Raw genomic sequence first — 27,000 nt, forward strand, 5'->3', positions numbered from 1 at the left:
TTAAATCTCCCGAAAAAGGAGGGGGGATCTTTATTGAAAAGTTTATCTGATTCGTTGATTCTTGATGCAGATGATCGTTGCATTACAAAGCTCATGAAGGATTCTGAAACTACATTAATCTCGCATGCTGAAGCCTGAAAACTCTCATTACGTTCTGCATTGGCAATACGCCCCTTGCAATGCACTCGCCCCTTGGCGACCCACGTCTTGCATGCCAGCGTGCTGCATTGTAAAGCTCTTCCGTTTCCTAGAGAGGGCAGTTTTCATACAGCAGAGCAGGCTATAATAGTCTCCTTGCAAAAACTCATTACCAACAAGAACTACAAAGTCTGTTACTGCCTTGCAGCTATGATGAGAATAATCTTATCACAGCCTTCACCCCGCAGCATATGTCATGGAGTGTTCTTCTGCATACGCTGCATATATGCACACAAGAGACTACAGCAATCAAGTAAGTATTTTGAACACGTAGCTCAGTGAATCCCTGTCTGCAGATGTTAGAGTCTAAACTTCATCAGAAGTTATTTTGCCCCACCCAACCTCTAGCAGAGAGGGGAAAAAAAGAAGAAAAAAAAGAGGATGCTGACTGAGGAAGACAGGATTCTGGGTTCACCACACGTATTAAGCAAAACAATCTAACTAATGAAATATCCTGAAGTTGCCACACCAGGGTCCTTCCTCGTCCTAGCTACAATACCCAACAGTCATGACTTCAAAATATGATACTAGTTGCTTCACTCAGCTTTGAAGAGGCTTAAATGGATTAAATCTAGCTGTGAGTATACTTTCCACTTGTTTGGGTTTGAATGAGTTCACAGATATTTTTCACTTCCTTTTTGTTATAGAATCAAATGCAGTCACTTCTTCCTGCAACAAAAGGACTTTCTTCTCACAACTCTTATGAACCTATCTGGAAAAATAACTCAAAGATAGACAAATTTAGCTTGTTTCACTCAAGTTGGTCAAACTACTGCTATCTGCTACATTTCATTAGCATAGTAATTTACTAAATAATTTTTCTCATGGGGGAAAAAATTTTATTAGTAATTTGCAGAACTATTTCTTTGTTTTTTTAAATACCTTCTTGTCTTCTGTTTCTAGTTCCAAACCAGCCTTTTGCAGATTGTTCTCAAATTCTTTTCTTCTTTCCTAAAGATAAACAAACAGACTTTAATAACTCATGAACTGGGGTAATTCTACTGCTTCATACTACACGGATGAAGACCCCTTTAAACTATGCGAAATTTGTATAAGAAAGCAGAACAACAGATAAAAACTGGCCGAAGCATACCAGTCCACTCCTGAGTAACGGCTAGCCTAGCGGCAACACAACATGAATTTTGTTCACTAGCAATATAAGCGACCGTGGCACAAAATTGGAGAGCTGCTTGTTAGTTTAGGAATAGTCTCATAAAGTACTCAAATTTGTAAACCAGGCAGCAAAATAAAGTCGTAAGTCTTCAGCATCCGGGTCTTGGGGGCCCGGTGGGGGGGAGGGAGTGCTTTTTACTGTTAAGTTAAACCATTTTTTTTAAGAGAAAATAGAAAAACTAGATAAGCAGAAACATTCCGGAAGCTTAAGAATTGATTATTTATTGTTTGCAGTGATAGCTAACTAGCAGATGTTCAAATACTGACTGAAGACAATACAAATAATACGCTTCATAAACAACTGAACTGTAAAACCAGGTAATAGTCCACTGAATCATCCATCATATGTAAGCCTATATATATGCTTGGCTCGCATAAAGTCAGTGTGGACTTCATACAGAGATCATTAACCCACGGTGGTGGTGGCAACCACGTGATGTGTCTGTCTCTGTGTCAATGATAACGATGCAACAAGTTAGGAGTAAGTTGGAGACCCTGAGGTTTACTTCTCTGAACTCTTCATTTTGTCAGGTAATTCCCAGGTAGCAACTTTAGGCAAGAACATTATCTTCCTCTCCTTCTTGGTAGGACGAGACCAATTTTTACTCCTATTAGGAGATCCAATAAATTTTCTTTAAATTATATAAAATTTGCTGAAGAATTACCAGGAGAAAAACAAAATTTATGTGAAATATTGAGCCCTATCCTCATTACAGAGCATGAGCAAAACTACCCATTGATTTCTAGCTAACACCTGCAATGCTGTGCTAGATGTGTTCTCTACACTGAGCTGTCAGTCCCATGTAACATTTTTCAAAAGTACTTTGAAAAGTTTTCAGCCCATGTCCTTTTCCCATGTTTGTGAGGCGCAAGCTGCCTTATTTGCACTTGACTTTACATAAACTACTCACATTAATACAGACCGAAGAACAGGTTTAAAGGTCCTCAAATCTATGCTAAATGTGTTGATGTATTTACTGATAATAGCCTTGCATTTTTATCTCTAATACCTGGTTTTGCTGAATATCAGTGGATATTAGATTAGATACTGGCCTAGAAACTTAGTAAACATGACAGTCCCTGCGTTCTCACGCAGGCTGGGGCACAGGCAATTCCATGCATTACTTTTTGATTCATCTGCCCCACAAACACCCATATGTGCACCTGTATAAACTCAGCAGAGCACCACTGTTTGCTGACCTGCTGATCTCACAGAAAACAATACAACTTAAAGGTGATTTATGATTACATTCAGAGATGGTATATAAAAGCTGACATTCAAGTCTAATATCCAAAGCTATGTGCTATTCCGGATTACATTTTCTCCAAACAAAGCAGATCGCCTTGCATTCTTTCCCTAGCAAACCTGCGGGAGATCCAGGTGAGTCACCACAGAGGGCTCTCGGTCCCTAAAAACACTTACATGCCAGTTCCTCCTCTTTCTGCGCAGCTCAAGAACAGAGAGCGCCAAAGCATCTGGACCCATCTTACTTACCTTTTCTTACCATATGCTTAGTGTGACAAATTGCAGAGCTATAATAGAAATTATGCTTCTTTTATTAGTTTGCTTCTTCCCACTAAGCCATCTCCTCTGAAACACATGTAAATGTATTGTACGTTCATGTACTCTCCAGACACTGGAAATAACCATCTTTAAAAGGAAATCAACCTACTAAAAACAAGCAAACAAACAAACAAAACCTCCCCCTTTCTTGCCAAATACTGAATTTCTTCATAACGCCTCTACTTAAGGCTTAAAATGGACAAAATGTAGCCTTGGGCCAGCACTGTTTTGTTGATGTTGTTTAATAGGTACAAGTTCACTGTTTCATAAACCTAAAAAGCTACACTTGGGCACCTATTCTGGATTGCCTGACACACTATATAACTCCACTATCACAGAGGATAGGGAGAAATAACAAACAGTTGTGTTAGCATACTACTAGTCCTCTCTAATCCTCTTCCTCCCATTTTAAGTATATTTTAAGTACAGTTTTAAAAAATAAACCTCTCTGAAGCACCCGTAAAAGAGAGAAACCACATTTTCTGACACTGCAGTGGCATATGTAGGACATAGTGCAATAGAGCATGCACCTCTCCAATCATACCACTGTGGATATCTCATTTACCACGATAAAATAACTTCACTATCTAATGTACGCTTGAGCATAAGGAACCATCCTGATAAGATTAATAAAGCAAGATCCAAAGTCCAATGGTACTAACGTGCCCAATGCAGAGGCAGCACTGCACGACAAATTACCTAAGGAAGACAGATAACTATTATAATTCTGTTTCTTAATAACAACGTTGTTATTGCTATTGCTATAAATAAAAAAATAAAATCATTTTCAAAGTTTACAACATGTTATTCTTTAATCAAAAGCCTCCTCCTCCTCCTTGCTTTTTCCCTTCCTTTAGGCAAGGAGCTCCAACTCTTATATGTCACGGTGCTCAGACTTATTCTAACTACAGGCTTGTGTAGGACACTGGGACATAAATAGGAACTTTAGGAACAATTGCATATTACAGGACCACAGAGCATACGTGAATTCTCCTCTTACCTGTACCCTGAGAAAATGCAATTCACTTCACAGGCCTTACACAGATGCACTCAGACTGAGTTCTGGCTGCCTACAAGTCTCCACGTGACAACAGACACACTTAGGAGAGACCTGTGGCTGTATCACCTCCTGCAGTCACAAGGCCTCAAGGTTGACCAGACAGATGAGGTACCCGCGCCCACCACAGCGCCTCTGGGGCTGCCCACGGGGCTTGTGAGCATGTCCTACACAGTGCAAGATACACTAAACACCTGCCTTTTGCAAGTACCAGCTAAGTTGTTCTGAAGCAGTGTGGGGCAGTGCCAAACCATGACCGAGTCTGGTCTTAGCTGCCCCTGCAGAGCTGGGTACGCCGCTTCTCCCAACCGGCGGCCAAACAGCATGCACCAGGAGCATGAAGCATCTGACTTGTTGCTGCTCCTAGCTCTGGGCTACCTGGTGCCAGGGAGAATGCAGAAGGTTCTGTCTGAGATGATGACAAGTGGGAAAGGCCTGGATAAATTCATTTCTGCTTTCGGTATCTCCATGCCCCACTGGGGACAGGCAGAGTTTGCTTTCAATAAAACACAGACACAAGCTACTCCGCATGGAGATTTGAGAGTCCTACCGCTCCGGTGCTTTCTGTAAAAAAAAGCATATACTTTTGGGCAATAAAGATCACATCTCAGGCCCGCGTAAGTAATTTGTTACATTTTTTTAATTGTATTTGTTTTCCATATTCCCATATGTCATAGATGGGGAGAAAATCTCAGTCAATCTGCTAGAGGCACTGATGAAAAATGTAAAGTAAACTGTCTCACAAAAATGTAATCTTAATTTTTGTTTACAGGGGCTTTATGGTTAGGGTTTATGCATGTAGCTCATAGAATGCAAATTCAAAAACAGAATTTAAGCTGCTTAAGCTGGAAAGTTCCTGGGGAACATCACAGAACTTAAATACTTTTGTTCTGCATGAAGCTAAGGGAGAAGATGAACGTACTGCCTTTCACCCACAACATCCCTATCAGGGCTATGCTGAAATGCACAAAGTAGTTATTCATCCCATTCTTAGAAATGCAGAATAAAGCTGTTTCCTTGAGACAAGGAAACAAAACCCTTTGTCACAACTCTTACTTTTCCTATGAATGTTTCTATTCTTAGCATTTCCATTTTGCCAAGTCATTGTACTGCAGGAAAAAAAAAGCCTATTTCTTTCCAGCAAAAACTGCACAAGTTTTTGTACAAGTAAGCAAGTATGATATCTCAAACAAATTCCAAAGGCTGCACTGCGTCAATATTTAAATTTTGCCCCCACAAAGGAGACAGCACAGTACTTCTATGCTAGGCAGCCTGGGTTAATTTACTGGTACGTTCATTGTAAAAAGGCTTATGCTGGAAATAAATACAGGGTAAATTTCATTTTTGCAGCAGACTTCCCTAAAACTCCGTATGGAAATTGATTTGCCCTAACATAAATGCCTTCATGCCTGTCAATTCTGCGACTGCAGAGCTAACGTACTGAGCCACAGACCTAAGGCCTTCTTCCACAGAGCCACTCATGTTTACTAGCAGTGGACGCATGCAGAATTAAGTCTCACAAACCTTGTTGCAGATGTTCTACTCTTTTGCAACAGATGCATGTTTCTTCCTAACTAGTTCACTTTTTATCTCAGGCAGAAACCATAAAATCAGCTATTTCTTGGGCTCCCTCCTCCCCCCCGCCATGAGAACGCTTTAGTCATTGACACCCTAAGCTAGGCAGAAGGCCTATCATCTGGCTAAAACTCTTGCCTCCCCCTGATGGGAGTAAGAAGAAACTAGGTAGGTAAGAAGAAAACTGCTGCACGCTATATGAATGAGTAACTAGAGCGAGCTTCTGGTTCATTTTTTGTTCCCACTTGAAACATTTGCTAAATCATCTCCCCTTCTTTCGTCATGTTATCTGAGCATGACTAACGGACAAAGTTTATTGCTTATTGTGTAAAAAGTTTATTTTAGGGCTTTACATGTTTTGTGGGGCTATCTTTTTCTTCTCTCTGCACTGACTGGTCTCCTCTTCCTTCTGTTTTAAATGCATTTTGCTTTATGGTAGAAGACAGAATTGGGCTAGGATTACAATCTGAAGAAGTCAAAAAAAAAATCAGGGTGGGATTGAAAAAGTATGCCTTTAAATAAACCTATGGTTCCCTAGCTACAAAGACTTTTTTTTTTTTTTTTTAATATGTGTACGTGTATCCATATATTTAAAAGCTATTTGTCTACATATTTATAAGATATAATAAGATGCAGGGGTTGTGTTCTACGCTAGATTGTGTTTGCATGTAAGTATAAGGAAAGTAAGTGTTTAATGAAATCAGTATTTCTTTCATAGAGAAATGTAATCAGTAATTTTATTGAGCAGCCCAATTTTGCAAGCTTTGTTCAAAGGAAGTTATCATTTTTAAACTATGAAACATTTTAATACTACAACATATAGGCAAGAAGTGTTCTTCACTTCACAGAGCTTCATTTGTACAGAGCACAGTAATTGTGATTTTATTATAAGCCTCTGTATAATTACACTTTTTCAGAAAGCCTTATCTTTCAGAATAATGAGATTACATGAAAATGAAGGCTTTTTGCCATTTTTAAGAACAGACTTCTGTGAATTTATTGCAGAGACCAGTTTGTAAACATAATCTCTCTTGGCTCAGAAAGAAGGCAGAGAGTAAAGAAAAAAACCAAAGAACTAAAATACCTACTTTTTTTAACCTTATGCTTTATATAAGTTTGTTACTCATCTTGACTGCAGCTCATAATACTGAATTTTACAGCGTGAACAAATAGCTTGAATTTACATATTGCCTGAGTTAGATCCCAAACGTCTGTGTGAGCAAGGAACATATGTCATTTATTGATTCCTTCTGACCTAGTACCACCATTCAGGCAACTAGGTCTTGCTGGGAACTTCAGGGATGATCGCTAACTGGCACTGTGCAGAAAGTCCGTACTTGGTGCTCTGCTGCATAGAAGGTCTCTTCTCATAGACACTTTAAATATTCTTCCAAAAGAATGAGGATGCTTATCTAGTGAGCAGGCCAAACACTGCCAAAACCTCAAAGAAGAGATGCTGAGATTGTTTTACTCAAGAGTGTAAGAAATTAAAAGGAACATTGCATGGATTCAGTGTTGCATCTAAGAATCTGTTTCTGCTCTAACTGAAGAGAAAGCAAAGAAAATCAAAACATAGTCCATTTATGTAAAATAACATCAATTAGTTTTACACGTCATTTGGATAACATTTTGCTCCTTTAGGAAAAAACCTCCTTCATTTATCACTGTGTACAGACATGGTTTCAGCAACAACACAACTAATTAGATTGTCTTCATTTGACAGTAAAATCATTTACGTTACTGGACATTACACTGTCTGTATAATATATTGACCAACTTAAATAATGCAGTGATCAATTCAGTAAGTGAAACCCTAAACATTTAGAAAAATTAGGTCCAAATGAACAATAGTAATTTACACAAAAATGTCCATATACAGAATGGCTTTTAACAGAGCTATAAATGTTTGCAAAGTCCAAATCCTGCCAAGTATAATGATTTGAAAGGCCTGGTAAATGATATTAAGGTTATGATAGGTAAGAATTACAAAGACACCATAAAAAGAAACTTACCAACTTTTTTTCCCATTCTTTAGTAAGATCATCCACATAGGAGAGAACAAAATCAATTCGACGGATACCATCCCTGAAGAAAATAGAATCTTTGCTTTCATGTCTTTTATCAATCTGTGGAAAATACAGGACTCTGATTAAAAAAAAAGTCAAGTACTGCTGTTGCTCTAAAAAAAAAAAAAAAGTCAAAACAGTTTCCTTAAATTGCTTCACATTTTCCGTTTCTTCATAGCTGAAGATATACTTGGGCAAGATTTAACAATGGCTTCATCCAGTTAAAAAAAATTCCAAATTAATTGCCTATATGCACACACACTACATGCAAACATCTGCTAAAAGAAGAATAAACGTGTTAGTGTGGCAGCGCCTGTGAACAATGCTATCATTTATTCTTTCACAGATTTTAGAATATATCAGAAACGATTGAGGCAAGTGTTATTTGACAGTATCCTTTTTTTTCCTGCAGAGTTAGTAGAAATGCCACTCTACACAAAAGCAGACTAGGGCACAGTTCAACTTCAGGCAGGTAGCAAAAAGTAAAATCCATGCATTTTCATCTCCATAACAAGGTTCAACCAACCACCATAGAGAAACGTGTCCCAGCAGCGATACTTAGCTGATCACATACCAAATTAGCACACAAACTATATACAGGTTATGTTTCATAGGATGCAAAACTGAGTACTTGTTTTGTCGGGGTGGGGGCGAGGGGGCACAGGAGCTAACAAAATGCACCAACTCAACAGGGAAATTAGTCTTCCAATTGCTCTATTACGTTCACGTTTTCACCTATCAGCATGCTGGAAGGCTGTATTAATAACGTTCACCTTTTTCAATGGGTTAGACTACAATAATTAACGTTATGTCAACAGAAACTATTACCTCATTTGTCCTGGGAAAGTTAACATAATATAACATAATATTAGGGAATATTATTTATTATTGCGTCAGCTCTTCAGTTTGCTGACAAGCCTACAGCTTCACACAGCCAAGCGCTCACTATAGAGGCCACCACTCTGGTCTAAATTTAACTCTATGCTGAGGAAGTTTTTTTTTTTCAGCCACACCCATCAGCAGACGTGACATGTATTTACACAGGACTGAAGCTGGTTTTCCTTTTATTCAGTTCGGAACAAAACCCAAACAATTTACACAGGGATACATCAGTCTCCTCCCTCTTAAAACATACAGAGATGCAAAAAGAGTGAAAAAGTTGTCTGAAAAAACACAAAGCCTTTGTAACTGTGAACGTGGCTCTCAGTTAACAAAAGGCATCGCCCAGCGAAGCATGTTATTACTGCAGCCATCCAAGCCACTGGCAGTATCATTCATCACTGTTTTACCCTGAGACGTCGCTTCAGGAACAGATTATATCTCCTTCCAGTCTGCTGGAATAACCAACAAGTCGTTAGCAAGCCCACTGCTCCTCGCCAAGCCCCACGCTGCAGCTGCCTCCGGCCCACCCCTCCGCCCCCAGCTCAACTTAGGGAAAAACTGTGGGCTTCAGAAAGCCAAGAAAAACCTCCAATTATTAGAAAAAACACAACCACCCACAGTCCGACTATAATGTCTTTTATCTTTTAAAAAAAGGCAGGCAGCACTGGCATTCACTGAGAAAACAAACTCAGGTATTTTAAAATAATCTAATCGTCTAATGATCTAGTCGTCTAATCTGCTAATCGCCATTATTTAGTTAAACAGGCTAACTAAAGAAAAATAAAAGGCTTCGTTTAGTGTAACATAAAAATAGCAACAAAAACCAAGCACTGGCTAATGAACAGAACATGCATGCTTCTCTTATGCTCGTGTTTTTTCGGATCCTGTGGAACATGAAAAATGACAACCATGTAATTCCACAGCTGACCAAATTACAAGCAATAGCCACGTATTACAGAACACGCTTTTATTTTCAAACAAGCTCAAGTTAAAAAACACTTGTTCTATAGTTTTGTACAAACGTGTGCATCTTCCCCTGCTACACTGACAACCGCTGAACCAAGACGCTAGCCTATTTGAACCTCTCACGCACCCTGATGAATTTCTGTGGCTATACTAGTCTCTGGGAGGTACAAAACACTCTTTTGCAAATGAAACTTTTTAAAATATATGTATATATATGTACACACACACATATATTAAAAATTATTTATTCCCTGGAAGTGCTGTAACCGTGTTTGTCTTCACTTTCTAGCAATTCTGTTTTTTTCCTTGTGAAATATTTACAGCAGCCCAATTAACACAGACTACTCCGTAAGAATTGAAATCTAGGCAGCACCTTAGAAAGTGCTTTTGCTTCCACATACGGTACCTGACCTTGTAAAATTAAGAGGCTCACAAAAATCATGGAATCCGTGAAAAGAAAAGAAAGTTAAGATTTTCTAAATCCTTTTTGTTTTGTGCCTCCATATTTGTTTGTACAAATAACCGTGACAAAAAGCAATTTGCAAATGCTTAGATGTCAATTTGATTAGTATGTAGAGTCACACAAATCTGTACAGCACTAGCAGTACCGGAATTATTCAGCATGTAAATAAGCCAGCCCCAAAGCTCATTCTAATAACTTATAAAACTGGGAATCTGCTTTAAAAAAAATCAGATCAACACAACCACCAATTTAAGAGGCTTTGTCCTAGTGAACGGTCAAAAGTCATAAACAAAGAAAAATAAAATCAGTTCAGTAATATTTACTTAAAGCTCCTGCCAAAGTCAAGTTTCCCAAGTCCTCTGGGTAGCATAGTTATAATTAGCTCATTCCATACAGTTAAAGTAATATTCTATCTTTAGTGTCAAAGTCTGCTGGTTTTCTAAACTGTTTTACAATCCAGTTCGCAGTCACTGAAGTTTTAACCATCAGTGTAGGTATGTGAAGATAAAATAGTTTATCTTTGGATCTGGTTTGAGAAAGGGAACACTCAAATCTTTCTCCTTCTAAACATATAATTATTCATCACAGAAGAATGACAGGCCTAATTATTAAACTCAAATTATTCCTTCCCGTTTTGCTGCTCTTGGATTTTACAAGATCAGTCTTGCATATTCATGCAGTTTTGTGCATAAGTGTGCACTGATATGCCTAAAAAATATAGAACATTGGTAATTTGCACTGGTTGTACAGGTAAACCATAAAACATTCTGGATTACTAAATTTTAATTTTTAATAGCTCTTCACAGAACCGTGACCAAAATATTTGATCTCAAGATGGCCTACAGGTACTAAATTAAGCCACACCTCATCACAGTTGGCAGATACTCTGTTAAGTTACTTGTACATCTTCTGGAATACAAGTATCTGAATTAGAACTTCCCAAAGTAACACATACAGCAAGTAGAAGCTTTTGAATAATTGCTGTCCTCAACTACCCAATAAGGAATTACAGGAAAGGTGAAGCCAGACTCTTCTCAGAGGCACACAGTTAAAGGAGAAAAGGCAATGGTCCCAAGTCCCAACAAGGGATGCTCCTACTCGATAAGGGAGCGGTTGAACAGGTGGAAAAGACTGCCCAAGGAGATAGTGGCATCTCCATTCTTAGAGATTCTCAAGGCTTGACCAAGCAAGGTCCTCAGCAAGCTGATCTAACTTTGAAGTCAGCCTAACCTCGAGCAGGAGATTGGACTAGAAGATCTCCAGAGCTCCCTTCCAACTCGAGTTATTGTATGAATCTACGAAAGGATAATACTGCAAACGTTTAACATTTACCAGTACTTCCAAGAGTTCTATACATCCTTCAGTTACAAAGCAAATTTATAGTTCAAAGTTCAAAAAACATTTTCAAAAAAAAAAAAAAAAAGGACAGTACCCTCCTACTCTCCTGCAGTAACACCAGCTTTAGCAGTCTAATCATCTCTGTAAGAACTAAGTGACTTCATAGCATCTGGACAGATCAGCTGCTTGAACACTACCTACCTACTGTACGGGGCAGAATTTTCCTTTTATGTAGTTACATAAGTCCAAACGTACTTGATTTATATGGAATTATATTAATATTTACAGTTTACCCCATAATTGTTAACTTCTATCTAGACATTCAGCTGAGGTTAGCTGGTTGAACTATGTTCAACCAAACAACAATCCAAATAACAATACAAGCAAGGGTACTGCAATCCTCCTATTAGATATAAACTAGAGTCCCACCATAGGAACACCCAACTCAGAGGAGAGAGGTTACAAGACTAAAATGTCAGTATCAAAGTAAATAAAGCCTAGTCCAAGACAAAGTAAAAGTTGAAACATGCCGTGTTCAGTTTTGCTCAAACTGATTTGGGTAAAGTGAGTAAATGCTGGGCAGCGGTTGCCACCCTCTACTTGCACTCTAAAATCCAATCCTTTAAGCTTTGTCACACCACTAAATACCTCACCAACAGGCCTTCACCACCTCATGCCTACAGAGGATTTAAGCTACGCTTCTCCAGGTCCAAAGCAAACAAGCCAGTCACCACTAACGGGAGAGGGGAAAGCAAACTACTGGATGTGGCATCAACCACTGAACATGGTAACAGAAAGCGCTTCAGAGAAAGGACTTTGGACTGATGCTGAGTGACAGAGACTGTCATAAATATTTCCTTAGCATTACTCACCCACCAAAATGCACAGATGTCTGACCTTGGTTAATTCAGTCAGCTAACCTTCAAGGATCAGACAGTATGATAGTACCTGAATAGCAAACGTATTTTGCAGGTGCCATTCTGCCAGGCATGAGTGATTTAATCCTAAATATACTCACAGGATTCAGACAGAATTTATTTCTCATCATCCACATAACCTTACACACTACTTAGCACCAACTCTCTCCTTTCAGGCAACCGAGCTTCCTCCGAACTCACCTTGCTACTAAATATCCTAGCCATCTCCATGCCTGCACGTTAGAACTGACAGAGCAATTTTGCTTAGAGCAATACTCTTCAGGTTAACACTCAGTCAGATAACTGCAAGGCTCTTTGGAGACTGCATTCGGAGAAAAACTTCCCAAATTCGATTCTCTCCTCCTCCAGAGAGGGACACAAGCGTCCAATCTTGCAGAATTAGGACTGCAGGTTCTGTGGTCAGCTTCCTTCAGCTTCTGCTTTTTGCATCTCAAAGTGAAAGATGTTTTAGAGCAGTAACTTCAGTAACGGAGCAGTAACCAACACTAACCTAAGACCAAGGAACCTGGTAAATTACCAATAGCAGAGTTATAGTGTAAAGAAGAATCTCTAGCTATGAGTGTAATTGGTATAACTGGTACGCTAAAAGGTTGTTTCAATAATATTATCCCCATCAGCACATCCAAGAGATAAATTATATAATCATAATCCTACATTGCCAGAAAAGTGAAAATTCGCTGAAGTTGCAAGGAGAGGAAAACAAAGACAAAAACAAAAATCCCTATACATTTTGCATGCTTACCAGATATGGTTTACAAATCAAATATTTATTTAATCACCTTTAATAATCATATAGTTAATTAGCTTTTGTTACATACAATGTAACAAATCAAAACGACTGTTACAAAAATTAGTTAATTCTTTATAAGTTAACAATCCACTGCAGAAATATATCCAGAACACTGAAGCGCATGAAAATAAGGGTTTGAAAGCTGAACCAAAATAAATCTCTCCATAACTGAAAAGACAAGAAATATTCCATGACTTAAAAACAGTTATCGCCATCACTTAGATTCCAAGCTTGCACAAAATAGTTATATAAACTTTTACACAGAAAGAAACACTTTGATTAAAGTTCGGTTGTGCTAAATGTACTGTTCAATAAATTTTATTTCCAAGAGCAAAAAATTCCCATAAATGTATTTAACATATGCAGATATATAGGCAGTCCACTAAAAATCAAAAAGGCAAATTCCACTCTCGTTTATCAACAAGAACTTCGGTTCTTTTTACATCAGAGATCCAATTTGCATAAAGTTCCCATCAGTATTCTTCCTCTGAGGAGTCCATAACTGAAATGCTTATCCACTTCAAAGAAGTGCAAAAAACAAATTCTTAACACCACATATGTCCCAATTTCCAGTTATGCTTCATGCAGGCTACAAAACTATAGACTAGAAATATTGCATTGAAAAAGAAAACATGAGTTTGTTGGAGCTGAATTTTACAAGATGTTTTTGCACCTTTACCACATTTGTCTTACAATTTTGAACTACATCAAAATCTGAAAGAGTGGAAACATGCATGTCAAGGCTTTTTTTTTTTTTTTTTTTAAAGAAACAAAGATGTTCACATTAAAATTTAAATGTGCAGAGGAAACCTCTCCGGATAAAAGATGACATTAAACAAGGACAAAACAAAGAAGAAAATATAAAAACTATGCTAAGAGAGAATGTGTTAAGACACCAGAGCCCAGTGGAAGCAAGCAGACAATTTTGATACACCTCAGCATGTACTTCTCCAGTTATCTTAAATGAATTTTTCTAATTTTTTTCCTCTGTGAAAGAATAACGGTTATTTAAGTTTTCTGGTATATTTGGTAATTAATACAATTCTCATGTTTGAGAATTTCAATGAGAGGATATTTTGAGCCTTTCCTTATTATTTACTACAATAAGAAATGCATCACATACCAAATAGTATCAGTGTTTATTTCTTGCTCTTTGAAATATTTAAAAGTATCATGCTGACCGAGACCTGCAGAGTTATTATGATAAAAGGAATCCTGCATATGTTAATAACACCATAAGCAGAATATATTATATATCCCATCAAACCAAAATAATAATAAAAAAGCAAAACTTTCCAGTTTTCTCCACCAATAGTTAATTTCTCAAATTTGCCTATTATTTACTGTGTGAACCCTTTCAATTGGCTTGATTTTATCAATTAAACCATCACATTATGTTCTCATGGGGCTATTTACTGGGAATAAACTTTAAAACCACACTCATTTTTATATGCTTCAAAAACAATTATTTTCGGAAGGATGGCTTTGAAACTGGAAAATTTTTTGGTAAGGAACTTTTTGGCAAATGGTAATAGAAGACGCCACACAAATTCATGCAAGAAAGCATGAATATTTTTTACTGCTTACCACTTGATGATCAGGGATGAGTAAAGCAGTCTCAGTGCTGTTTAGGCCCTGCCAGTGGTATCGCAGGAAAAACATAATGTTGTTAGTGATGACTCAAAGGATGCTTTTTTTTTTTTTTAAAGGCTATTTCAGAAGAAACAATGTAGCTTCTGGTTTACGTTGGTGAAAAGCTATTCTAAATTATAGTTGGATTTTCAGCTCAGATATCAGAAGTTTAAACAAATCTCTACTTCCTCAGATCAACTGGCTCTCCAAACTAGTTTTACGTGGCCCACATTGATTTTTATGGATCAAGAACGAACAACTTTTAAGAGAAGCTATGCAGTATTCCTCAGCATTTCCATTATAACAGTTACAGTCGGTAATTAATTTGGCACAGACTGCAAGTTTACAAAATGATAAAGAACAACTGATTAAAAATATTTTTCTTGTTTTAACTTCAAAAGAGAGAAAATATACAGAGCAAGGACTCTTGCACTCAGTACATACGTGATGCCACTTATTTAGCTATCTTCTCAAAGCAAATAGAAATTATACCATGTACACTGAATAGGAACAAATGACTAAATTAATTAATAGTCTACTAACAGAGACAGGGCAAATTCTTACCAGTCATTATAACGGTTATGCCTAACGAGGCTTGAGAGCACCTCCCAGCTTCTAATTCCGATACATGCCAGGTGATACATGCCTAGTCCAGTTTTAATCATACAAGACCCAGGTGCACGTTATTTCTGTGAGCATGAGCTGTAACATCCTCTGCCCAGACTCTGTAACTGGATGACTAGATGACCGGCACAGAGGACTTTGCGAAGCAGAGCTATTTTGTGAAGACACATCCATTGACTATTTGGGGTGTTGGCCTCACCACCGCAGGATTAGTTGAACGAACAAGGGATTTTGTGATCAGGCTTTACTAATGGAAAGGATAATGGTGTGCAATATCTAATTCTACTACTTAGTAATTTTCCACAGTTTTGTTTCATGTTTGCTTCTGAAAACAACTCAAAACAGATAGGTACAAGCAGTGCAACTGAACAGCAGGAAGGCTGTAAGAAAATACAGCAGCTCCCTATGCAGTGGAACTAACCTTCAACAGCAACAGAATACCGACACCATTTCATTATTGTATCATTATTTATTGGTTTGGGGCTGTAGTACTTCAAAAAGACCATTTCACAAATGCACGGTATTTCATGAAAATTGGATGTCTTCTAATTTTGAAATTAAAAATTTTCATTTTTGATCAGTCTTGTTCACTTTTTCTCTTCTGTTAAAATTTTACTTTAGAGAAACCACAACAGTTCATTTGTATACTTCTGTAAAATACACAATTTTTGTTCCTGCTTACACTTGTGAGGGAACAAATACATGTCTCTCCATTCTTTGCCACTGCTGCCATTTCTGAGTGTTTGCTTATCAAAATAAGAAAAAGTGTCTTTTTCACAATTTAGTCAAACACAGGAAGATCAATCTATCTGTCTTCTTCCAAGGAATCCACAGAGAGAAGAGAAAAACTGCAAATACAAATAACCACACTGTGCTCTTATCCCAAGGTAGTCTGAACTCCCTTTACAAGTCTTACCCTCTTGTCACTGATCCTAATGGAAAAACCTGTGCTATTTGTGGAGACATAGAGGTTGAGACACTCAAGTGGAAAGTTTTCTCCAATTATATTCTGAAAATATCTGCCATGTAAAGTACTGTACAAGTTTGTGAACAATGAAAGTGCAGTCTTGCTTTTCCTTGTTCCCCAGAGGATTTATGACCTCTTCATTTCACGTAGGACCCTTCCTGTGCAAGCTGACACCCTTCTATCTCCTTCTCTTCCTCCGCTCAAGTCTCCTTCCCATACTCCTTCCACTCACAACTTTCCATCCCCATGATTAGATGTAAATATAGGCTTTAGCCACCTACTGGCCTTCAGATACTGCCCACACTGCTTCACTCAAAGATAGTACTTTAATACGTTTAGCAAAAACCTAAAGTGTGGGATGAAGACATACAGCAGGCAGAGTCTAGCTGCTGAAAACCTTTTGTGTGTTCCTATGCTTTCTGTAAAATACTTTCCTGTTAATCCAGGGAACTTACCCTGCTCTGAAATCAATAGCTGAAGTCACAGGGTATAAGTATTGTCAAACTACTGATATCCAACATACCCATTCCTGAATATTTAAAAGCAAGAACTTTTGCAGTGATGTCACTTTTTCATTTTATGTCAAAGTCTGCATACAGCACAGCAGGCTTCCTGATTAAAAAAATAACCCTAAAACAAGAACTAAACAGTCCTTTCAGAAACACTCAGTCTAACTTTGTTTAGATTAAAGTCAAGAACAAAAGTTTGGCACTGGTGGCAGCAGAGTTCAGCTGGTCCGTAGCATTTGGAATCCTCACTCATACATTTTTGGCACACTCTTCGTCTCTCTCCAAAACACGCCTCAGGCTACGTTTCACAGTTACACTTACAAGCCTTTTTGTGTTTCTTCCTACATGTTGAAATTTGGTCCATTTTCACAATCAATAATGGTGTTTTATGCTCCTGTCTACATAAAAACACTGCTCTAAATTAAAATATGAACAAGCAAGAAAGTAATGAGCATTATGACAGTGTTTTTCCAGAGAGAACCAATTAATTTGAGATAGAGAGGTAAAGATCCTGAGCTCCTGCTTGCAATCATTAAAAAAAGTCCATGGGCTATACTGGTAGTGTTGGTAAAATGCACTGATTTAAATACATTTGATGGAGCTACAAAAAACTTACTTCTGCTCACAGCCCAGTTTAAATAAAGGCTGCTGGTTCTCACAGTCAAGTCTATGCCACAATACAGGGAAATCCCAATTAACAGAAATTCTGATTAATGGAAACTTCCAGTGAGCATTTCTTCGGTGGAAAACGACTACAAAAGGTAAAAGTTTAATACATTACTCTGCCAAAAAAAGAATTCTTAGCTTCTCATAGCTAGAACGGGGCACAACCCTGCAGCTTCAGTCAGGGAACAACGCAACTGCCTTTCACGAGGTTGATGAACTCAGGGTATATGCAGCAGGTATACACAGCAAATACTGTAAGTGATTTTAAACTTCCTAATTGGAACAGGAGGCATAAATATTACCTAATTACATTAGTGAAAAGAGACGCAACACGCTATCAAAATATGGTTGTACCATTATGTATTTTCTAGCTCTAACTCTGCTAGAACATAAAAGTACAGCAGGAAAATTAGATTCTCAGTTTTTGGTTCATTCAGAGGCATTTACAGATCCCTTGAAATAGGAACTCCATAAAACCTAATTCAGCTACATTCTCTACAGAATCACTTAGGCAGGCTGCCTCTCCCTATCAGGAGGGGCTGTCTGTGAATTACAGTTTTAACCATCACAGTTGGAAGCACAGTCCCCTTTGCAGCTTCTATTGAAAAGTAACCCTATCATAACTCCTTCCTTTCCTCTCCTGTTTGCTGAAAAGCTCTCCAGGCCTCCCTGCACTGAAAGCATCTTGAGATGACTCATGATATAAAGCTTTTAATACGCAAGTTTGCTGAACTCTAAGTAACTCGGTTTCTCTCATCCTTCTGGGAGACTGACTGAAGAAGAAAAATAAGGAGACTCAACAAGAAGCAGATAAAAAAACGAGAGGGGGGGAAAACAAACAAACAAACAGGGAACAAGATGGGGGCACAAACGCAAAGCCATGAGGAAGAACAAAATGCATCACGGATGGTAACTATTGTTGCTTTTTTAGGACCAGAGTTTGTCAGACTGTTTCGTATATATTTCTGGCACACTTCGCTGCAGATGCTTTTTCAGTTTCGCTTTCGTTTGACTTAAACCATTCCTTGTTCAGAAACGTTATACAAATTACAAAAGAAAAAATTATTTCATTGAATTACAGCTAGGTAATGTTTTATGTTCTCCATATTTAAATCCAGAGTCTTCTTTCCCTCCTTTGCTAAATCAACAGTACAAGCCATAACTTTTTCTCCCTACTGCTGAGAAGCATGTTAATACTGTAAGTTATGTGCTTTTTTCTTTTCCAGAAGAAAAAAAAAAAAAAGACAGTCCAAAAATAATGAAGTTGTGACAGGAACGTGAACTCACTTAAATCCTGCCACTGCCCCTTTTATGAATCAACTCAATTTCTGTTTTTAAATTCCTTTAATTAATTAAATGGTTTTAAGACTTCAAGTGTTAACATCTTCCTACTGCAGCATAGTTTTGAGTGAAGTATCATAAAGAAAATGGTGCACAGGAGCAAGTTAGGTGTATACAACCAAGAACTCCTTTGTAAGACCTATTAACAAACCTACTGCAGGAGTACACTTATAAAAGAGAGAAATACGCTGTCTGCCAAGAACAAGAACGCAACTTGTTGACCTGAGTTCAAAAGACTTGGTAGAAAGAGGAGAAACCGCGGACTGACTTTTATGCCAGGACGGTTTACCTTACTAAACTTCCCTGGAGTGCACTAAGGATGATGAAGGCAGCCTAGGAAAGAACTGAGAGAAAGAAGATTCTTCTGGTGTGCAGAGAATAAAACTGAAGTTGTGACAAAACATGAGGAAAAAGGATTAGCATTATATGAAAAATCTGGGCTATGTTACTGTTGAAATGAATTCATGGAAAAAAACTTCATCAATTTCACCTGAATATCTAGGACATTAATCTTTGTGAGTCAAGGCTGTCACTGCTGATAAGAATGTTAAACTGGGCAAGAAGATTAAAAGTCGCTGTGTAACTTCTATGTCTGGTTAATGCACAGGAAGGGAAAAACTCAGGTACATGAGACTATCTTAAGAGATATGGGGTAGGAGGATGCAAAGCATAGAGGAAGTACTAACTCAAACGTAAGAAAGCATCAGACAACCAGCTCACTTGGAAAAAACAAACTTAATCTAAAGTCATTAGAAGTCATTAGAAATTTGGATTAGGTCCAAGAGAAAGATTGGAGGCTGACATGCAACGACAGCGTGTTCAAGACAAAACATGTTCTAAACCTAACCCCAGATCCCATGAATACTTTTTTTGGCTTTCATGATACGAAACAACGATACAAATGCAAGACGGCCGAGAAGAATCAATTCTCAGAAACTAAAATTACTGTGATCAAGCCTGAAGCAAGACTCAAAAGCTTACAGAACTCTAGGGGGATAACTAAAAAAGCTTCATTTCAGAATCCTTAAAAATTAGTAAAACAAATGTGCTATCTCTTCTGGGGGGAGGGAGGAAATCAGAGATCTGGTCAACTACAGAAGTACTAGTGTGACAATACTTTCTGATACCTCACAACAAATTATAAAGAAAAATAAGGAAGATACCTAGAGCAGAAAGAGAGAAAAGGCAGCACAAATTTATCAAAGCTAGATTGTACAAAGGTAATCAGATGTATCTTTCATAAGGAGGCTCATTTCCCAGACACGAAAGTGCTGAAGATCAGAGCATCTCCTCTTCTACTCCATCATGCATCCTTCACCCTGAAACAAGGTTCAAATCCCATGTCCCCACAGATACAAGATACATGCCTCACATCCTTTCTCCCATGTTCCCTCCCTTCTCACATGAATTCTTCCAGATTTTGGTGAAATAGGTCATCTCCATCTGCACACAGATGCTCAAAAGGAACTCAGAATCAGATGCAGACTCTGCTGCATATCATGGTATCATGGTTCATATAATTTGAGATCAGGTTTCAGTGAAGCAGTTGATACGGCTGTTCAGTGAAAATTTTCCTCAAGAAAAAGATCATTACAAGAGTCCTCCAACAGACAGAGGAAGCAACATCAAAATACTAACTATTAAGACAGAATTTGGTAGATCCATAAATATTTATATGAATGGTTGCATGTGACAGCAAGACACAGGTCTGTGTAATCTAGGAAGCACTTCCAAGCTCCGTCTTTTCACAGGATCATCTCTCCATTTGCTTCTTAGAGGTAAGTGATGAAATGTTTTACGCTTAAAAGAGTTCAACAGAACAACCAGTTTGCCAACGTTCAATTCGACAGATACCATTCCATATGAGCGCTCACAGTCGGTACAAGACTGCACATCAATGGAGCAACTATCCCTATCTTCCTCTAAAAACATAATAGTAATAACCATAATGAAGAAAATTATAATGAAGAAGTTAAAATACTGATTTCAAGACATGTACTTTTGATACTATTTTATATCTGCTTTTAATTTAACAGTAAACATACCCTTCCGTCTTAAGTAGATATTGTGTACTGCATGTATTAAGCGATGAAGTACATTGCTGTGAGAAACAAATGGCTGATAATGTTTTTTGGATTGCACATGCAAGAAAAAGTATATATGTATTATAACCAAAATTTCATTTAGCTTCTCATAAATCTTGCCGCACTCTTAAAGCTCCTAGAGCACAGTGATGCAACAGTGCCTCAATTTCCCCATTAAACCAGTAGCGTAACACACAGCATAAACAGAAATGCTGGGTTTGTGCAGGAGCATTATGTTTTTCCAATTGCCAAAACACTGTATTATCATGTGACTCTTATTTCAGATTGGTATTGGAAATAATCTTAAGTCCATGCTGCTTTCCACTATTGTTAGCACTGATGTGCTGTAAAATCTTTTGTAAAACTGTGTGTAGCAGCATTACCCTCATGGCTTTGCTCCTTAAAAACCACTAGAGGAAGAAAATCTGTACATGAATAAATCCATAAGTACCAGAGAACCTAAAAGAAATATTTTTCAGAACTATTACCATCTTTCGCAGCATTACTCCTCTTTCTTTCTAACATTAGTATTTACAGATTTGCAGTGTTAACACTGGGTGTACTGCACCTTACCTCAGAGCTGCTTGGGATTTCTGATCCCGTGGTTGAAACAGTTTCACATAAAGGTCCATTGCATTCTTCTCCTAAAGAACATTGAAGGAAAGATTCACATGAGCATATTCCTCCTTTTAGAAATATTCTTGCATTTGAAAATGAAGTAAACGCTCAAGGCACCATACAACGAACAACCAAAAGCAAGAGCTGGAAAATAATACTCACATACACAAAGTCTTAAAGATTGATTCTTTGAAGGGAAAAAGAATTCTATGAGACACAATATCCTCAATTTGCCCAGGCTAGTTCTGGCAGTCACAGAAAAAAATTTTTTAACTCTGACAAACAAAATCTGTCAGCATCATGTCTTTGCGAAAATAAAATTTTTTCTTGCTTCAAATGTCTGAGAGGTTAATATATATAAGGGTCACACACTGGGAACTTTGCTGTCTGAATTCTTACAGTTCAATTATCTCTGAGGTTGTTTGCTAGAAACCGAAATTGCTTTTTTTTTTTTTTTTGTGGCTAAGGGATCAATGGTGTATAACCCTGAGATAACACATTGGGGCCCTACGTATTATGTATTCCCACATAACGAACGTATAGTGAAAGAATCAAGGACAACAACATCGCTTAAATTACCAACTTCCTGTTGTTTCAAACAAAGTCCTTAATTTTAACAACAGTGCTATTTCTGACATGATTTTTCCACAAATACTTAGTCCACCAATTACTTAAATGTTAACATTACAGGGAAACCACATTGAATAATGGTCCCTGTAATTTATAACTGCCCATTTGATGCAAAGAGAAACTGGTCAATGATATAATACAGCATTCAGAAACACCTTCAGTGTAACACATTTAAAGTTGTTGCATGCTATTTCGTTACAGCAAAATATGCCTGCAAAGGCTGTATTAAATATCTCACAATTTGAACACACAAATTGTATTTATGCACCTGTAGCAAGGTATTTGCATATGCCGATATAAGTGTGTAGACCTGTGTTTAGTCACCTCTAAAAAGAGCGTGTAGAAGTAACTGATTTAGGCTCACTCTTCCTACCCAACAATAGCATAAAAGCTTCAGGGACTACACTCTTCCCAAAACAGAACACCAAACACTGAAAAGGTTTAAAGAAAAAGCTGCAGCACAGAACTGAATTCAGTTCACCTCCCCAAGCACAAACATTCAATACCCAAGATAAACGAATGGAACAGGAGAACATCACAATAAGAACACAGGAGTCTACTTGAAAATAAACTATCAAAATATTCAGACTAATTTACCTCAGAAACTGTTTGTGCAAGAATATTCCTAAGAGAGACTGTACCTTCAGACAAGGCTGGCTCTAAACAAAAGCAAGCTAGGCAGCTGCCTAGTACAGCAGACTGTGGGCTGATGAAAGAAAGGGAGCATAAAGTTCATGCTCCAAGGCCTACTTGCCCTGTACTGCTAGAAACCAGGTTAGCTGCTGCTGCTGCTGCTTTAATGAAAGTAGCAAGCCCAGGGCCCAGGTGCCATAAGCTCAAGTTCTGGAGATCTTCATCAAAGGTTCTGTCACAGAATCCTCTGTGCCAGAAGTAGCCTGAGACGACTTCTCTGCGGCAGCAAAATTCAATTCTGGCTATGCTGCTGAGAGAACTGAGACTCTGCAGCCTTCAGTTTTGTATTTTCTGGATTACCATTCCTACAACTGTGAAAGTTTAACTTGAGGAACAAGCATAACTCAGAGTTTTACTTTTTAATTGCTCTTTCAGTAAGAAAGTTGATTACATATGCAACTTGTGAAAAGAAATCCATTACTGCTTTCCTGGCATCTCTGATCTAGGGGAATAAAACAGAACAAGTAAAACACAAGACGACAAAAAAGAGAACGCAAAACATTTGTTAAATGAGAAGTAGAATTTACTCAAAACGTTCACTCCTTGAGAAGCACATGAACACGTTCCTTAACAGCAGGAGTATGAGAGGTATGTCCATGTCATGTGAGAAGGTGTAAAGGAGTCACAACACAGAACCACAACACGCACTCCACTGGGAATGGAGGTGCCTGATAAGTTCTTGACCAAGAGAGCAGCACATAGATAAGTAAGAACTGACTGGCAAAAAAAAAAAAAAAAAAAAAATCACACCGCAAAAAACCTTGATTGTATGTGATATTAACGACTCAAGCTAAAGTCTTATTTCCCAGAGGCTCTCAGCAAACAGAAACTTAACAGAGGACACATATAAAAGGGAGGAAAGCTGGTTAGTACAATACCTTCTGACCACCATGGCTTGAACTTGGTGAGAGTCACAATGTCATCTTTAAAGGAAAAAACATTTCAGTAAAAACCAAAAGTCTTTTGAAGCAAAATCCACTTTGAACATTAACACATTTATTAAATCTCCTCCCTGTAAGATCGCTATACCCAAACAAAAGAACAGGCATTAAAAATCAAGGATTATGACCTACACAAAAATCATAGGCAGGTTCCCCTTGAAATAGCAACATTCACCTTTTCGTCCAGGTACCATAAGGCACCATAATCAGCAATATAGACAAGGATGTAAACTGCCCATTTCAGCAGCGAGGAGGGCTGTAAAGGTTTCCACTAGCCAAGAAAATGCTTTTGAGAACACTTCAATAAATCGCATCTTCATATCTAAAGAGGGAGCACGACAATATTCTGATTAAGCCATCATACTTAAGGGAACCAATTTGCTCTTCAACATTACATGCTCTACCGTATGTAAGAAGATCTAAAAATGTCTGTACACCAAAGAAGAATGAATGAGGACATTCACTGAACATAAATGGCCCTTCAACGCAAAAGTCATTTGACCAAAAGTTGCAGTCACTCCTTGCAAATTTTTTATTCAAAATCAGACACAAAACAACACTGTAACTATCAGAATCCATTTACGTAGCTTCAAATATAAATATTTTTAATATTGTTTCAAATTATTGCCCTTTCATGGGCATGCACATCACACCAGAAAAAATGCTTCTTTCCCAATGCAGCCATTATCTCCAACAGCCTTACAGTTCTATACAAAGTTATTTGTAATTCCTTGAATATGGGAGCCTTGGGAGTTTGCGCACTATTGGCGACGACAGCCTCACATGGCCTCTAATTTTATAGTATTATTAACCTTCGTTGCCCCAAACTACACCCTACTACACGACAACCTACTTATAAACATTTAATTGGCCACCCACAAGGATTACGGACCTTTTCTCTTTCAATTACAGACCTGGATGATGAGAGCAATAGTAATCCAAAACAGTTTAGAGAAATTAGTGTTCAGAATGGAAGACTGGTGAAGATAATCAGCGCCAATTTGGTCTTTTGGAATACATATTACATGTATTAACTACATTACATTATTCTACATTAAAATGTACTTTTACTAGTGCAGTCTCACAATTTTTGTAACAAGCACAAAAAACAAGGCTTCTTGTATAACGCAATGATTAGGCATTCTAGACTAGTTTAAGTTTGTTCTAACTGCATGAATCACTTTTCTCCCCAAAAACATCAGTTTTGCCACATGGAAAAAGAAATAACAGAAATCTAATTCCACATTTGTACCTACTGGTAAAGGGAATGCTTTAACGGGATTAGTATTTTAGGAATCAAAAAGGTGCCCTCCAAGATCTTCCTACTCACCAAGATCAAAGACAAATCTTTAGTAGTAGAGACATCAACACTCTTACAGTTTTTCAAAGACGCTACTGTATGTGCAATCAACAGAAGCAGAAAGCAGGCTATTTAAATATTACTAGTAGTCACATATTTCAAAGCAGAGAGATGAATAGAAGGCCATATAAACTGACCTACCTACCCTTGCCATGATAGCATGACAGAAAGTAGAAAATTCTCTCTGATGACTACAATGGATAACGTAGCCCTTATAAAATTGAAAAAAAAAAAAAACAAAATAATTTACAAGAACACAAATTACAAAATAAAATCTATTTTGACAAGTGCTATTTAATTTCATTTATAAAATGCCATAAAACACAAGTAAATTATTCGGTGCTGTCACAAAAAAAGTAACGATGCCATTGTAAATCAAGGGCTCCTGTAGCCCTTGTTTTCTGATAGCTGGTGCGAGGTTGGCAGCACACACCAATGATGCCAAGAGCTAGCGATGTGTCCCTCAGCACCAAAAATGAGTTTGTGCTGAACGTTCCGAGAGAAGTGTAACCCATCACAGGTCGTGTCCTAGTCACCATGGCTATGGCTGGACTAGTAAAATAGCAGTGCCAGGGGATGGGCCCAACCACAGGTCTGATCACTGTGTTTAATCATTAGCACACTCTGTGGAACGGCTTTTGGCCTCTAGCACTCTCCCAGACAGTGCAGAAGCATGTTGTGGAGGATATCACAGGCCAAGTTCTGGTCTCAAAAAAACAGCATGGAGAAGTCCACCCAGTTCTGCGGAGAAGTGAGCTTAGCCATGTGGATGCGGCAGTACTGCGCTACTTGTCTTCAAAGCCAATGGAAAAAAGCCATGTGGATGCGGCAGTACTGCGCTACTTGTCTTCAAAGCCAATGGAAAAAATCCTTAGCTTGGTTTATTTACTAGCAAAGGCCCAATCAGTAAGACTAGCACCTTTAACATCACCCACCTGGCAATTTCCCTGGATGATGATGATGATCTGTGTCACTCTCCAGGGAGAGCTGGGTATACTGACTGATGGGAGGAAAAAAGTGTGGCCAATGATGCTGCACTCAAAATATATTCGGGTGCTCAGCAGCTGCTGTGTAGTTACGGCAGTCTGGCATAGTTTAGAGCAACTCTGCATCAGAATGCAAAGAAAAGGCATTTTAAAGTTTCCCTTTCTTTCAACTTCTAGCGCCCTGACTCATCCGCACCAAGCAGACCTCTTGCACCGATGACAAACCAGCTAAAAATTCTCCTGGCTGCATCTCACTCTTCATATTGCAATGAGTCCTTAAAAGGTTCATGCCTCTGTCTGGCACAATATGAAACCTGACAACATTTTTAAAAACCTCCCTCTCTTCCACCAGCCCTCATTTTTTATGAATTCTCACACTTCAGCAATTTTTTTTGCCAACTTCTACCAAAGCAGAAGTCTGAACTTTGAGATAGGACCCAGACAATGCATGTACAATCTGATATTTAGAATCCAATTTGTAGAAGACCGTGACTGAGCAGAAAGTCAATTAAGTCAGCAAGCAAAAAAGGCGAGGGCGGAAGTGTCTTACATCACCCTTTCCCCTCCCCGTCAGGGAAAAAGCAAAGCTCTTTCACTATTTATAAATGGTGTAAACATTCACTGTAACACTGACAGATCCTAGGTCTCTCCCTTCCGAAACCAACACCTTAAACATGGAAATAAGGGTACATGCTCTCTATGGCTCAATCACTCTTTAATCAGGAGCACCTATAACGGACAAAATGAGTGTGAAATAAATAACACAGTTGAAATGCCATATTGAGAAACATACTGTAGGTGATAGGCATGCTTCTACTAGTAAAAAGGTAAATCAGGTGCTTCTAGAGCCAAGTGGCTGCCGAACAGATATTCTGAGGATCAAAATCTTGATATTGCTGAGAAAACTAGAAAGTCATTTACACTTGCATGCTTAGGACC

At 38.1% G+C, this 27,000-nt stretch overlaps 1 protein-coding gene across 11 annotated transcripts in view; it reads right to left on the reverse strand.

The window, feature by feature from the left end:
- Nucleotides 1-27,000, reverse strand: part of ANO5 (anoctamin 5) — a 61,538-nt gene that overhangs the window by 24,784 nt on the left and 9,754 nt on the right. For 2 of the 11 annotated variants that reach the window (XM_068945347.1, XM_068945342.1), the window contains exons 2-6: nucleotides 23,653-23,697; nucleotides 21,407-21,477; nucleotides 14,598-14,645; nucleotides 7,580-7,693; nucleotides 1,081-1,149 (exon numbers count right to left, since the gene is read on the reverse strand). In XM_068945347.1, coding sequence (XP_068801448.1) covers nucleotides 1,081-1,149; nucleotides 7,580-7,693; nucleotides 14,598-14,645; nucleotides 21,407-21,477; nucleotides 23,653-23,697 — 347 coding nt within the window. Of the gene's footprint in view, nucleotides 1-1,080; nucleotides 1,150-7,579; nucleotides 7,694-14,597; nucleotides 14,646-21,406; nucleotides 21,478-23,652; nucleotides 23,698-23,890; nucleotides 25,203-27,000 lie in introns of those variants that run through there. The other 9 variants (XM_068945349.1, XM_068945343.1, XM_068945350.1 and 6 more) reach the window with 6 other exon arrangements.

The sequence above is a fragment of the Struthio camelus genome, chromosome 5 (genome assembly GCF_040807025.1).
Source record: "Struthio camelus isolate bStrCam1 chromosome 5, bStrCam1.hap1, whole genome shotgun sequence".
In the NCBI taxonomy this organism is placed as follows: Eukaryota; Metazoa; Chordata; class Aves; order Struthioniformes; family Struthionidae; genus Struthio; species Struthio camelus.